This window comes from Raphanus sativus, chromosome 4 (genome assembly GCF_000801105.2).
Source record: "Raphanus sativus cultivar WK10039 chromosome 4, ASM80110v3, whole genome shotgun sequence".
NCBI classification, from domain to species: Eukaryota; Viridiplantae; Streptophyta; class Magnoliopsida; order Brassicales; family Brassicaceae; genus Raphanus; species Raphanus sativus.
Genome location: NC_079514.1, coordinates 41,170,371 through 41,185,546, shown reverse-complemented (window position 1 = coordinate 41,185,546; position 15,176 = coordinate 41,170,371). Strand labels below are relative to the sequence as shown.

The following is a 15,176-nucleotide window of genomic DNA, read 5'->3' as shown; positions in this document are numbered from 1 at the left end:
ACTATCACAGTGTAGCTGAACACCTTCTTGATCAACACCCAACTCGGATACAAGTCCTTGTACCCATACTGCTTCCTTAGCTGCTTCTCCAAGTGCCATGTATTCAGCTTCAGTGGTTGACATCGCTACAATACCTTGTTGTACCGATCTCCAGCAAATAGGTGCTCCTGCAAGAGTAAATACATACCTCGTAGTTGACCTGCTATTATCAAGGTCTCAACCATAATCTGAATCCACGAACCCAATAACTGAATCCTGCACTTCTCCACCAAACATAAGCCCATAGTCACTTGTACCTCGCAAGTATCTTAGGATCCACTTCACAGCATCCCAATGTCTCTTCCCAGGATTCGACATGTACTTACTGACTTGACTAACTGCTTGTGCTAGATCCGGTCTTGTACACACCATTGCATACATCAAACAACCAACTGCGCTAGCATAAGGAACCTCCGCCATATCTTTGAGTTCTTCAGCAGATTTTGGACTTTGCTCTGCTGTAAGTATGAAGTCCAAAAAACCCGATTTAAGACACACAGATGCAACAGTGTCTTTGTTAGATCTTTACATGGAGTTTACTTGGTTTTGCAACTTGAGATTATTTTTTGAAATATTGTCTGATAATTTTACCTCTGTAAATTTCATGTAGAGCAAAACGTTTTGCTTGAACGAAGAAACAAAGAGACTATGTCGCAAACGTGAGGAAGCTCAAACACTACACTTGCACAAGTAAGTAGACAATAAAATAGTTGTAATGTTTATTTTTAACCATTTAACTTTGTAGTTAAGAGTTTTGGTGTTAAAGATGTGGAGTCTTATTTTTTGTTGATGTTAATTATCTCACAAATCTTATTGGATTTTTTTTATACTTTTTTCTTTTCTCACGGTTTTCATCCTAAATATTGGTTACTGTTTGTTTTTTTTTCAGGTGCTTGTTGATGTCCCTGATGAAATTTTACCCATCTTTGATAAGATTATCGCGTTGACTGACCCAGAGTTTCAACCATTAGTTGCTGATATCCTTAGTATGGTGCCCCATGACATCTTACTAGGTATAATGAAATCTAAACCTGATTCTAAAGTGAGAATCCTCGAGTGTATTAACAATGTAGATGGAAAAACAAAGCATGTGAGATATGCATCTTGGGTCAAACGTGGGGTATACGTACTAGTCTTACTTGTAACTCACGCTAGTTGATACTAATGCAATTTTAGATGAAGTTAAGTTAATAACAGTCACTTGTTTTCAAGTACAGCTCATGCCCAAATGCCTAGACGGTGTGGATTGGGCAACCATTATGGGGGAAGTGGAAGACCAACTAGATCACGGTCAGATGAAAAATCTACACAAACAGTTTTTTCCTCTGTTTCAACAGGTCATTATAAGTTAACGAATATAACGTATGTTTCTATATGTTTTCAGATATTTGTTGGGCTGTGGTTGCGAGCGAGCTTATAAGGGCTGTGATACTGATAGAGAGACCTGGCACAGACCCTAACATAAGATTTTCCATTCAAGATTTGGTTGATCACACAGACCCGGTGGAACGAAGAAACATTAAAGCATCAGGTCACTACTGCTACACTTCAAGTATCAACAGAGGCATGAAATACGTGATGGAAAATGGAATTCTAACTGAAGAAGATAGACCATTTTCGGGATGTCCTAAAGATATTCCTGACCGGCAACAGTCAGAACTAAGTTACATCAAAGACTTCAAAAGATTACATACAGCCGACGAGGCGCTTCTCCAGCTTAAGCACCAACCAATAGGAGCAGCTGTTGCAATGTTTTACCCAGAGTTCAATGAGATTGGAGAAAATGTAAGTTAAATGTGTTTTTATATCTAACATGAACTATATAATAATATCAGCTTGTTTTTCTTTTTTTTTGGAAGATGTATCGGGGCCCTGTCCTTCAAAATTCGAGGCTCATAGGACTACATGCAGTTTCTTTAGTCAAAGCAGGTGTGAAGAACGGGGAAAGATACATAAGGGTGAGATCGAGTAATGGTGAAAATATTGGATTCAAAGGCTACTTGGACGTCTCTTTAGATGTCATGTTTGCATATGTACCCACTCCGGGTGAAGAGACTGACAGTTTGGCGCAAAAATACTTTGCTGAACCGAGCCCACTTCTCAGAAGATTCAGCTATCCGAGATTATTCAAACGTGCTGAGGAGGAGAAGAGGCGGAGGAAGAGTGGCAGATAGAGGTCTAGACTCCTCACTCTAGTTAAGAGAGCTTATGCTTTTGTCTTTTCGAAACAATTGTCTGGATCACATAAAAGAAGGAAAGAAAACAAGATAAGATCTAGAGAGAAACAAGCATTGCGAACTTGCTACTTGAGCAATAGATACCAGTACTTTTTTTTGGTTTCACAATTTTTAGATCGAAGTGTTATCCAAGATTTTCTTCAACCTACTGACTACTGTGAAGAAAAAGAACCTTTCAGCAGAATCTTTGATTTTGAATATGCTCAAAACGAATCACTAGACATTTGGGCCATTCCATCAGGCCCATCATATCTTTGTGGCTCTAGACATTTTTGGCGTTCAAGTTCCATCAGGCCCATCATATCTCTTCTTCAGAATCTTGTATTGGTCATATTTCTTATTGCACCAGAGATCAAGGAGACCAAGTGACCAACACATGGCCTTTTTTGTCACTACATGTTTTCATGTCTGGGCAGAAGTATGTAGTTTCTTTTTTGAAACTAGCAGAAGTACGTAGTTTCATGTAAAATGCCACTATAATTACCGTATATATTGGAGTTATAGATGAGCATGTAAGACGTTGTGATGTTTGATCTTTCGGATTTCACTCAACGTCTTACACAATCGAAAAATAAATATATGTCTAGTGATATCTTTTTCCCCACGACAAAGGGCCGGGCCGCCGGGGTTTTCTAGTTCTAAGAGCATCTCACTAAAATCTCCATTAGTGAGGTTCAAAGAATATCTAATAGCATTTCCAATATGAATATACAGCTGAATATCTCATTTGCAGAATAAATTAATTAATAAAAAATTAGAAAAGAGAATGTAGGGAACTAATTCACTAGAACTTTTTATACCACATGTTCACTTATTATCCACTTACTGAGCTTTTAAGTTTTTTTTTAAAACTAAATTGAATTATGTAAACAAATTGTATTAAATAATAATACTAATGTCATCTAAATGTCCCTATTATTTTCATAATTTCCTATTACTTTATTCTCTTAATTCTTCATCAAATCATCCGTTTACTTTTACTTCTTCGTGATGAGACCCCAATAGTTTTACCTATTCTCATGAAACTTGACTGTTCGGTGAATTTTGAAAGTTCGTCCATAACAAAAAAGGTATTTGTGAAATAAAATTTTGCCCTCCATGTGCCGATTTGAGATATTAAGTTAAATAATCCCAAATTAATTTTAAATAGTATACGCATAATACATATGAAATGAAATTCCCTTTTTATAATTCGAAGCAACCTACATTCCACGAAAATGCCTTTTCCCAAGAAGAGGTCCAAACTTTATTCGTTTCTATAATTAAAAGAATTCAACATGACTTTTGTTCTCATGGTAATATAATAATATCAGACCAAAAATGATAGTATAATAATGACAGAAAATATATAATATGCAATTGTGGTTTCAATACCTAAACTATTGGGCCATACTGATTGATTACTTAGATGCAGTGGCTATTTCATGCAAACCCATGCATAATACGTACAAATCCCATATGTTATTATATTCCTCTTGATCTCCAACTTATTCTTTTTTTTTTGATAAAGGGCTTTTTCCAACTTATTCTTTCCCATTAAAATATATTTTTTGATTCACACATCGCTTAATTTAAAATATATGTATTGACACACATTATTGAAGTATTTATATGACATAATACTGGAAATTTTCTTCGGTCTAGTGTATACCATGGTTAATTTCTACAGACAGAAGATCTTCAGTCCAAATTCTACATGACAAAAGATTTTAGGTTCCGAAACTGAGTTGTCTACAATTTTTTTTTGTCTTAGGTTACGAAAATTGAAAAGGTTGAGAGATTCCATAAAACACAAAACACGAAGACTTTGATCAACGCCTAACATATATACTGATTCGTATACGTGTCGAGGAGATTGAATTAGTGTATATTTTCTCAAAAAAAAAAAAAAGAATTTGTGTGTTGGTCAACATTCAACGGCTTATAAGTTTAACCTTATATTAAAGCCGTAATATATATTACTTAGCATTTGGTATTTGTTGGGTCGTTTAAGTGCTCATGGGTTGTCTGAGGATGGATGTAGCTAGGATTGCATAGGGTAGATATGAAGAACGTTATTCTAACGTAAATAATTACAGTATTGGTAGAACCTATAAAACCTAAATAAGACGTTTAAACAAAAACAAATAAAAGGAAAAAAATGAAACCTAAATACGACGTTTAAACAAAAATAATAAAACATAAAACATAAAACCTAAATAAAAAAACAAAAAAAACATAAAACCTAACTACGACAATTTTAATTCGTACTACGAAAAAAAAACATAAAAAAACACAGTAATCGTATCTTTCTTCGTCGTTATTAATTCTGTCTTCAAAAAAAAGAATTAATAACGACGAAGAAAGATACGATTACGGCTGGACATTGGGCTTCTAAAAAAGATTTGAAAAACTAAAGAAATGTCATATATTATACCTAATTTATTTGACCGATGACTTCTGAATTATATCCGGTCACCATTCACGATATTTAACACGGTACTTGCATAGTTACACGAAAAGTTCTGCTTTCGTAAGAGAATATATATACAACTGAGTATATAAATACTTCATATTACAATTTATACTATTGTATTATACAATGATCTGAGAAGACCCAACTTCGCATATTTATACATCGTTTTAACGTTTGGTTTATTTCTTTTTCTAGATTATGAAATGAGACCAGTATTCGTAGGTAACTCTAATTAATTTTTGTATAAGATAATTGTTACAAATAAAAAAAAAAATATATATATATATATTCCAAGTGTAATAAGAACAAAAAAGTAATTACATATACTTTACTATAAAAATGTAAATCAAGTAAAACTTTAAATTAATTGAAAATTCGAGTTCTCAAGCTTACATTCTTTGTTTAGTTCAAAAAGCTTACATTCATTTTTCGGAATGTTTATATGAAATCTCTACTTTGGTTGGATACTTATTAATTTAGACATCTATAGTTTTGTATTTAATATTTACTAGGAACTCACCCCTGAATGCCAAACTAAATCAATTGGTTGCGCGTGTGTATACGTACATAATTGCTCGTTTAAATCTAAAGTTCAATTCTGTGAGACGGGAGAATTCATGTGATTTATCAGCTTAAACTGTGATGTCCAATATTCTAATAAACTAAAAATAAACTTATTTGGGTTACACATGGAAAAGAGAGATGTACATTTTGCATGTATAGAGACAGAGATGCATGCATGTGTAGATAATTATAGATAATATGAAATAGTAAGAGTTGTGGAGATGGAGACAAATCCGTGATTGTCGTTGGTGACAGAAACAAGTAGCAATATTTTCTTCTCGTGTCTCTCAGTGAAGACAGCCCAGCCGAGCACCTTTTAACTTCTGTCTGATTCCTCTCTCTCTCTCTGCTCTTTCTTTCCTATCTCTCTCAAACACACAAAGAACTTATGCTTTTGGGTTTCTTTTTTCTGCTTCACAGCTTTGGCTTTGAAGTCACGAGCCCATCCCCCTAACCATCCCCTTTTATTTATTTCTTTGCTTTTAGTCAATTTAATTTATGAGTTGTAACGATGTATATGGAAGAAGTTTCATTTATCTAATTAATGTGTATGCCTCATCAATGTTTCCTTCTTCCTATTGCAAAAACTAGTTCGAACGAAACAAGAATATTAAAAATCAAATGAAAGCATATGTTAACTCAATTCATTGGCAATTGGTTTTGAAACAAAAATTTGTAAACCCTCACAGCACGTCATTGTGAACCTAGATTTGAGTCGCTATATGGTATTACCAACAGGTTGATCTCTATTTTAGGAAAAACATTTTAATGTTTACCACGGAGATGAAAACAATGTTAGACAAATCATATCTACTCCTCAGAGTTTCTTTTCACTTCCTTGTCACGAGCTTCAAAATTGAAGGAACTGAGTTAACAATTATTATCTCTAAATTTTGATTTTAGAATATTATTTTATGACTGAAGTGGCACTGTTAATGTTTAATAGTAGTAAAAGGACCCCTTTTGTCATTAGGTGTAAAACTAGATCTATCTTTCCCTTAGATGTATATAAAACTATAGAAAACCATTATTGTGAAGAAAAACTATATGTTAAAATAGAATTTAGAATATCCGTTGTCATCATATACATATATTTCCATACATATGTAGAGTTGGAGAGAGAGACGCCAGAGGGAAAAAGTGGAATGATGGATACAAGAGCATCCAAAAAGTCATACACATAGACCTTCAAAAGTCTTCACGTTAATTCCTAACACATATATGTGTTAGTGTGTGACCTTGATTGAACTTTGTCCAGAGAACCCCCAAGATAGACCAAAAAGGTTCAAACCCCAAAACAAGCAACACAAAAGCAGCCAAAGAGCTAGAGACCAAGATGACACCAAGCAGCCAAAGTTCTGAAAACTCCAAAACTTGTCCATCTAACAACTTCAAAGCAACCACCACGAAAGAAGACGACAAAGACGAAGAAGAGGAAGAAGAGGAAGACGAAGAAGAGAGATCAGCAGATCAGAGCCCATCTAACAATAGCTATGTGGAAGAAAGTGGGAGTCACCATCATCATCATAATAATGATCAGATCAAGAAAAGTGGTGGATCTGTGAGGCCATACAACCGCTCGAAGACTCCAAGGCTGCGATGGACACCTGAGCTCCATCTCTGCTTTCTTCAAGCTGTGGAGAGATTGGGTGGACCAGATAGTTGAGTTTCATTTATATATATGAATAAATATTCAAGATCATTGTATATGAGGATACAATTTCTAGGGGTTTCTTGTTGATATTTATTCGGGTTTTCTTTTAATGATTTTGTTAGGAGCAACACCGAAGCTTGTTCTTCAATTGATGAACGTCAAGGGGTTAAGTATTGCCCATGTCAAGAGCCATCTTCAGGTTTGCAAAGATACACATATATTTTGTATCTATATACATCATCTAGATTTCCATCTAAAACTGCATATTTCCACCTTTATTTTTACGCAGATGTACAGAAGCAAGAAAACCGATGACCTAAATCAAGGTAATTTACTTCTTTTATGTAATGAGTAAGGTTTTCTTTGGAATTTGATAGTAAATCTTAAATTTGAAGAAATTGGAAATATGTTGATCTCTTTTCTTATTATTACTTCAGGAGATCAAGGATTTTCGTTTGAACACGGAGCTGGTTACCCTTACAACCTTAGCCAACTTCCGATGCTACAGAGTTTTGATCAAGGGCCTTCTACTAGTTTAGGGTATTTACAATAAAATTAGCTTATAATTCTTACCTATATATATGTTAAATTTTATTTTTATATAACTTGGAATGTTATTATCAGTAGATATAGTGGTGGTTCGTGGATCGACCATAGACGACAGGTCTATCGTAGTCCTTGGAGAGGCTTAACTACACGAGACAATACAAGAACAAGACAAACATTGTTTAGCTCACAGATTGGCGAGAGATTTCATGGAGTTAGCAATAGTATTCTTGATGATAAGAATAAAACTATTTCGTTTGGAACCAATTCTCATGACGCGGTTAATGCCAACAATGGTATAGGTGAAGCTGTTCCAAGAAGTCATAGAAGTTTTCTTGATGGTATGAAAACGTTTAACAAATCATGGGGACAGAGCTTCTCCTCCAAGCCTAACTCTTCAATGCCATCAAGACCACAAAATCATATTGCTATGACATTAAATTCTCATCAACGTGACAATCCTCGAGTGGGAGAAGAAACGGAGAATGATTTGAAGAGGAAAAGATTGTTATTATCTGATGACTACAATAAGTCGAACCAAGATTTGGATCTAAGTTTGTCCCTTAAGGTACCTCCTACTCACAATAACCTTGGAGAATGCTTGTTAGAAGAGGGAGAAAAAGAGCATGAAGATAGCAAGCGGTTGTCTCTTTCATTATCTTCATCGACTTTATCGCAACATGGTCGAGCCATTAGGAAAGAAGATCAAAATGATCATAAAAAGAGAAAGATTTCGGTCTTGGCAAGTCCCCTTGATCTCACTTTATGAATATATACAGCAACAATTATATACGTATATTCTAAGTGAGATCTTGAGGTACTTGTTGATGGAAGACGTTTCTTTGTTTATCATTCGTTGCATACTTGTGACAAGACCCATAACTAAGGTAATAATAGAGACATTTTTAACGTTATTTTGGTCATTGTTCCCACATATTTTCTCGAGATGTTGAATGCTTGTTTAAATATAAATGTTTGTGATCAAATTGTGAGAAGAAACTTGTTTTATTCTGAATAGTATGTAAGAAATAGATTAGCAAGTTATTGGGTTTTCAGAGTTACAAGACATTGCACGTTGCCTTGGTTGTGTCTTGTTGTTGCAAATGTATGTGCAGTGTAGCTCGCGTTTTCACTCATTCTCACACAACAAGTATCCTAAGCCAATATTATGTTCCCTAACAAGGAGATCTTGTCGAGAAATATATACATCAACGTTAATTTAAACAAGTATCCTAGGCCAATATTATACATACAATCGTCCATCTCTATTTCCATTAGAGTATGAGCCAAATTTTTCAATGTTACAGCCAAAGTAATCACATTAAAGTTAAAGTCCATTTCTAATTTGGCATCAGTCTCCATTTCTAATTTGGCATCAGTCTTGTAATAATTTCTGACAATACCATGCACTCTTTTAATATTAGAATTAAACCGGCGTTTACAAACTTTGTTTCTTTTCTCATAAGACTTTCTTTAAGAAAATTTTGGAGAGAAAGACAAGAAGACAGATGTACTTGACAGAGAGATATGTCTTGATCTTCTCGATAGGCAACAAATTATTTGTAATTCGCATATAATCGTTTTCTTATCATCTCGGGCCTTGAATAAAATTTGGCCATATCGTATTCTTTTTTTTTTTTTGAACAAAGGCCATATCGTATTCTATATGTGAGATTTACATATTTTTCAGGGAATCAATACTATGGAAGATTTTTGTTGTTTTGTGTATACCTACATGTGTCTTTGTTGTATAATATTCTTCCTAAGCCTTAATAATTTGACCAATATATATTACATAATATATATTACATAATATACTTTTAAGTCAAACATATCTGTAACGTTAAAAATATTTTTGCCTTTGGTGTTAATATTTGTAGAATATTATAATAATAGTTCTTTCAGAATTCTATTTCATTGATTTTAGAGTTTACAGTGGTTTCATACGATATTTCATTGTGGCGTAACCATAATATTTTACCAAAATAAAGGTTACATCAATTTGACACTTAGCTGAATAAGAATGATGTGGAGACAATGTTTGATGCTGCCCATATTTAGTTACAACATTAAAATTTAAATCCACAAATGATAAAAATAAATAGATTAGAGGAGAGGGAACAACTTTTGTAAGGCGTAAGATGCTATGACAGAATACGCCTTTTGTGATGGATGCACAGAATCAAAGAACATGTACTTTGAAACATCCTCACAAGTCCGAGACAATGGCTTGCATAGAGGTCCTGCCTCAAGCAGCCCCGTCCCGCAACACCCTTTCAATGTTTCTTCCAATCCTGCATTTCATATATATACCAATCACCAAATATAAAACTAACGCTAATTAACAAATTTCGTGTATTATAAAACGTAGACTAGTTCTAGTTACCATATCTGGGAGGATGTCTGATCATGTCTATTAATGGAGTGTAGATGTCAAGGTAAAGAATTTTCGAGCCTGGAAGCCTCTGACTGAGACGGTAGTTTAGCTTCCGTAGCTTTTGATTGTAGAGCTGAGAATCAGCGTTTTGATTTTCCGTGCATATCCGATGATGGAGAATGCGAGGGATAGTGACGGTACCAAGTGTTACTTGCACGGGAAGGCATCCAATTGGTGGTAGTCCAGCTACTGCAATCCTTCGTGCTCCCGCGTCGTGTAGTCTCTGTTAAGCATTTGTATGATTTTAAAATACACGTTAGATATTTGTATGTTGTAGCCGTTTTTGGATATCTATGCTTGTATCTCAGTCTCTTCTCTATGATCTGAGATAAGAGTTTAATGATTAACTAGATTTTGATCCGCGCTTCGAAAGCGCGGATATTATTTTTCACGTTTATGAAATATATTATTTGTTTGTATTTATTAAATGTATTTATCTTAGTAAAACTTTCTTTATAATAAATTCGACACATATAATGTCTCTGGTAAACTATGTGTTTCTCTAATTTTGTTTTATTCTCTTTCCAATCAACATATTTATTTGGCTTGTTGTTAAAATTAATGATTTTAGAACGTAACTGTACAATACTTTTACATTGATATTTTGTTTAAACAATGTGACATATTTTTATATTAATTAAATATTTATATTGTAATTTAAATTTGTATACAAATCAACATGTTTGTGTAGTTTGTTGTTAAAAGAAATGACTTTGAACCCAAATGTACAGTACTTTTATATTGATTTTTTTTAGTTCATATAATTTTTTAAAATATAATTATTTCAACTGAACCAACTAATATTTTGTTAAATTGGCCCCTGAAACATATTTTTATACATTGATATTTACTTTTTATAATTAGTGATATATATTTTAGATGTATCATGATATAACTAAAGATATTCAAAAGACCTGGACCGAATCAGGTTATATGACTATTTTTGTTACAAATATCCGAACCCGTTTTAGATACATTGGTTATTTAAATATTTTTAGGTTCCTATACATTAGAACCGAATTCATCCAGATTCAGAATGGACAACATGTACCTAAATGGATAGATAATATTCATGTCTAACTGATTTTATAAATCTTTCTATGTGTTTGGCTAAATTAAGTGAAATAGTAAGAGTTTTTTTATACATCGATATTTATTTTTCATAATTAGTGTTATATATTTTAGATGTATCATAATATAAATAATGATATTAAAAAGATGTGGACCGAATCAGGTTATATGGCTATTTTTGTTACAAATATTCGAACTTGTTTTAGATACATTGGTTATTTTCAAAAGACTTGGACCAAATCAGGTTATATGGCTATTTTTATTACAAATATCCGAACTCGTTTTAGATACATTGGTTATTTTCTAAAGACCTGGACCGAATCAGGTTATATAGCTATTTTTGTTACAAATATCCGAACCTATTTTAGATAGATTGGTTATTTAGATATTTTAAGGTTCCTATACATTAGAACCGAATTCATCCAGATCCAGAATGACCTAACTCAAAATCCACACATAAGTTTATAATATTCGAGCGAGACTTAGTTTAAAAAAAAAGATACCGAAAGGAACAATATGTACCTAAATAGACAAATAATGTTCATGTCTAACTGATTTTATAAATTAATAAAAAATTATTTCTGTGTTTGGTTAAATTAAGTGAAATAGAAATAGTTTTTTTATCAAATAAAATAATTATATGGAGTGAAAAATATAGTGGCAATAAGTGTAAAACATTTTAATCATTTTGATTTAAGTTATTATTTTATTCACAAAAACATATCTTTGAACTATGTTTTTGGGTACGTAATTCTCCACCGATTGAAACTAAAAAAAACATTTTAGTAAAATAAACTAAACCAAATGTTTAATCATATGTAAATTCTAATTATTTTTTTTTATTTTATAATTGGCACAAAGTTAATATTGATTAACTAATAAATAAAAATATGCAGTATTATTATTATGGTAATATAATAAATGATGTAAATTTCTATTAAGGTAATATAATTAATTAAATTGTTAAACTAAGTTAAATATGGAAACACAATTAATAGATACTACTATTCATATATCCATACAAATTTCATTAAAACTACTATTCAAGTTTCCAAACACTCTAAATTTTTTTAATCCTTCTATTCAAGTCTCCAAACACTCCAATTTTGTACTTCAGTTTTAATAATATAGATAGCAGATATAGTATATGGGCCCGAGTAACAAATAAAACCTTTTTGTCAACTAAAATTTATCAAAAGGATAAAGCCCATAACGGTTAGAGCCCAGACAAAGTACAAAGATAATAAACAAATGGCCCAAACCGAAAGCGCACACTTAGCAAACACTTGGGGCCTAATTAACAAACAAAACTAGGCCTATGAAATATGTATTATTTGACGAACAAATAACATGAATGTGAAATTTGAGCTAAGGCACATTTAAGAGTTTTTAAGTGTAGAAGACATTCACGACGTATGATTGAAAAGCTTTTAACATTTCAACTTCGAAGTATACTCTTCAGTAATCAATTATATGAAGCAGGTGGTTTATTAAAATTAAAATTTTATCATTGGTTCTCTTGAACTTTTAAAAATAAACGTTTAAACAAAAGGGGGAAATATGGAAATGGACAACACTATTTAACAATACATAATGAAACATATTATATATGTACTCTTTTTTTGCTTAAAACATAATATATATTGGAACGTTTTTAAATACTTGTTCAAAAATAAGAATAATAAATTATATATGATTGTTGGATTAGAAGAATGCGTGGAGCCGTGTTGGTCTTAAGTCTATCAAGTAATTTAATGGGTGGGATCCTTGCGAGTAGGACATTTCTTATTTTTTTAATATATACACAATTCTATAGATTAGTTTATGTGGTTATTTTCCTATGAGAAATAGTCTACAATCTAAAAATGAATTAAAATTTTAAAAGTTGAACGTAGCTAAACCTGGATAAACGCTTCGACTTTGCTGAGTAGATAATCTTGATAGTCCGAAACGGAAATAAAGCTCCCAAGAACATGATCATAAACATTATAGATCATATCATTAGTCCCAGCACTAATCACAAACAAAGCATTCTTAATCACCCGATTAGTCTCCGAATCTCCAACCACACTCTTCATCTTACGTACAGCCTCCTCAAAGTAACTCCATTGATTGTCCATGGTCAAAGTCAACGACATCATTGCAGTCCGATCATCTAGACCACCTCCAGCCGAAGCAAAGCTAACACCGGTCAAAAGGTCAGCCGGTTTGACCGAGGGGTTGAGGTAAGCTGGTAAAGTGGGTTTGAGACCTAGAGAAGAGGCTATAAAGTCGGTGGCGAGTTTTCCATCTGAGAATCTTCCGGTGGAGAGTTTATCCGGGAAAGATCTGCCGTAGGGTGGAGGTTGCTTTGAAAAAGAGTGGGGATGTAGTTGTTGTTGCCGGAATCCACCGTAGAGTCGCCGAAGGCGTAAAGAGCCGTTATGGGTGGGGATGGTGATGCATTGATAAGGTTTGGAAGTTGGAGAAGAAGAGTGAAGAATGTAAGTAGGATTGGTTTGTGATGGTTACGGTTCATGGTTTGGTTAGTGTGGGTGGAATATGTGATGAAAAAGAGAACCACATTGTCCAATTTGTTAGAACTGCAAATATATATATAAATTTACCACATGGGTCCAAATTAAAAACGGTACGAAGTTGAATAATATTTTTCTCTAGCAATGAATATTCTAATGTACTGGAAGATCTGATACACTTTCAAATATATTGATCAACGTTGTTTTCAAGAGTGGAAAGAAATAAATAATTGAAACAAAAAGCTTAAGAAAACTGTAATAATCAACGTTTTATCTGCATATGTGCACTCTTTTTTTAATTATTATATGTTCACTTTGTTGTTGGGAATATTATGCTAGTTGAATTTCAAGTTATACGTAATTTATCAATTAAATAGCATATGCTATATATTCATATATCATAAACGCATGTGCGGCAAAAAAGCGGTTTATAGATCGCCATATAGTAAAGAGTAAAGACAATTGAATGCCATTACTACTGGTACATCGCCACTTTAAGTTTGTGTGTATAATAAATTAATAATAAGCAGAGCATATCAGAATTCAGAAATAGATTATTTCCATTCGAAGTCTACAAAGATTAGAAAAGGACCGAAGATGACTCATAAATGGCGTGCAAAGAGAGAGCTGCTGTGTAGCTGACGATGATAGCTAGCCTTTAATGCTCCCACTAACCATCTAACTAATATTTTATTCATTTGTGGCGAATCGCAAACTAGATTCCCTATAACTTTGGAATGTGAATGTCGGTAAGATATTAGTACTACTACTAGTTAATTATGTCGATTTTGCAGGTTTAGAAACCCAAACTCCTTTGAACTAGCCATGATGATTACAGTATTCCAACATTAGTGGGAATAACATGGCGATGTATGATTTTAAGTCAAGGTGATACTTTGCTTAGAATGTGCTTTAACTTCTTATTCTGAACTATATGGCTGAGCCATTCTCTTGTAACCTTTCTAGTAGTATTTAATAGCAAGCCTTTTATCAAAAAAAAAAAAAACAGGGCGATGTACGTGATACGTGTGGTCACACCTCATAATTTCCCTGTCTCGTTGATCGAGACGATCTTTGTGACTTCACGCGTCATATGATTAATGATTATACGATCGTATCAGTTGAAATATCATTAATAATCCGTATGATCATGTATCCATCCACCTTGTGAACACAAAGCTATATACGTGGGGGTGCATTAAATTACTAGCATATCATTCAGCAACCCTAATATCTCGTGAAACAGAATTTTAAGAAGACAATAAAGACGTGTTTTCCTTGTTAATTAGGGACTCACACCCAATTAAATGGCAATGGTGAATTGTTGGTCTCACTCACCTCATTGTCCCTTTGTCTGATTTCATTTTTTCAGTGTTTACTTTGTTAGGTTAGATCCAGATCTCACATGACAATTAGTTCTAGTTCATGTCACTCTCAATACCAACAGAAAAGAACCTAGATGTGTTGCAACAATCTACTGAACTTGTACGACAAATAAAACCCTTGAGAGACTAATCCATGTCATATTTTCTGTGAAATAGCTCCAAACTGAAACCAGCAACACCACAAAGCAGACATGACAAATGAGCAGATGCAACAAATGCAGAGATGCTACATCTTCACATGCACATGTTCTTCAACTTGGTTTCATGATCTA

At 33.3% G+C, this 15,176-nt stretch overlaps 3 protein-coding genes across 4 annotated transcripts; 2 read left to right on the top strand and 1 right to left on the bottom strand.

Annotated features, from left to right (window-relative positions):
- The first annotated feature begins 687 nt into the window (after nucleotides 1-687).
- On the top strand, nucleotides 688-2,213 carry LOC108851021 (uncharacterized). Its single transcript, XM_018624455.2, has 6 exons — nucleotides 688-698; nucleotides 806-812; nucleotides 929-1,159; nucleotides 1,257-1,329; nucleotides 1,424-1,824; nucleotides 1,899-2,213. The coding sequence occupies exons 1-6, from the start codon at nucleotides 688-690 to the stop codon at nucleotides 2,211-2,213; spliced, it is 1,038 nt and encodes a 345-aa protein (XP_018479957.2).
- A 4,178-nt stretch (nucleotides 2,214-6,391) lies between these two features.
- On the top strand, nucleotides 6,392-8,467 carry LOC108853605 (two-component response regulator ORR24). Of its 2 annotated transcripts, none has more exons than XM_018627014.2 (5): nucleotides 6,392-6,956; nucleotides 7,072-7,148; nucleotides 7,239-7,275; nucleotides 7,387-7,489; nucleotides 7,574-8,467. In XM_018627014.2, the coding sequence occupies exons 1-5, from the start codon at nucleotides 6,632-6,634 to the stop codon at nucleotides 8,262-8,264; spliced, it is 1,233 nt and encodes a 410-aa protein (XP_018482516.1). In that variant the 5' UTR covers nucleotides 6,392-6,631; the 3' UTR covers nucleotides 8,265-8,467. The 2 variants fall into 2 exon arrangements, with proteins under 2 accessions (XP_018482516.1, XP_018482517.1); XM_018627015.2 differs by having other exon boundaries at nucleotides 6,394-6,956; nucleotides 7,577-8,467.
- Nucleotides 8,468-9,451: 984 nt separating this feature from the next.
- Nucleotides 9,452-13,627, bottom strand: LOC108851873 (GDSL esterase/lipase At2g40250). The gene is given in 4 exon segments (XM_018625351.2): nucleotides 9,452-9,789; nucleotides 9,882-10,155; nucleotides 12,905-13,347; nucleotides 13,350-13,627. Coding segments are annotated over 4 exon segments (1,077 nt in total). The 5' UTR covers nucleotides 13,522-13,627; the 3' UTR covers nucleotides 9,452-9,601.
- Nucleotides 13,628-15,176: the final 1,549 nt, after the last annotated feature.

What these genes read in the sequence shown, in the direction of transcription:
- LOC108851021 (XM_018624455.2), top strand. An exon ending in CATCTTGGGTCAAACGTGGG is followed by an intron (nt 1,160 to 1,256) that starts GTATACGTACTA and finishes TTTCAAGTACAG; the next exon opens with CTCATGCCCAAATGCCTAGA. An exon ending in TCAATGAGATTGGAGAAAAT is followed by an intron (nt 1,825 to 1,898) that starts GTAAGTTAAATG and finishes TTTTTTTGGAAG; the next exon opens with ATGTATCGGGGCCCTGTCCT.
- LOC108853605 (XM_018627014.2), top strand. Translation starts at nt 6,632, where the DNA reads ATGACACCAAGCAGCCAAAGTTCTGAAAACTCCAAAACTTGTCCATCT. An exon ending in ATGTCAAGAGCCATCTTCAG is followed by an intron (nt 7,149 to 7,238) that starts GTTTGCAAAGAT and finishes ATTTTTACGCAG; the next exon opens with ATGTACAGAAGCAAGAAAAC. An exon ending in GGGCCTTCTACTAGTTTAGG is followed by an intron (nt 7,490 to 7,573) that starts GTATTTACAATA and finishes TGTTATTATCAG; the next exon opens with TAGATATAGTGGTGGTTCGT.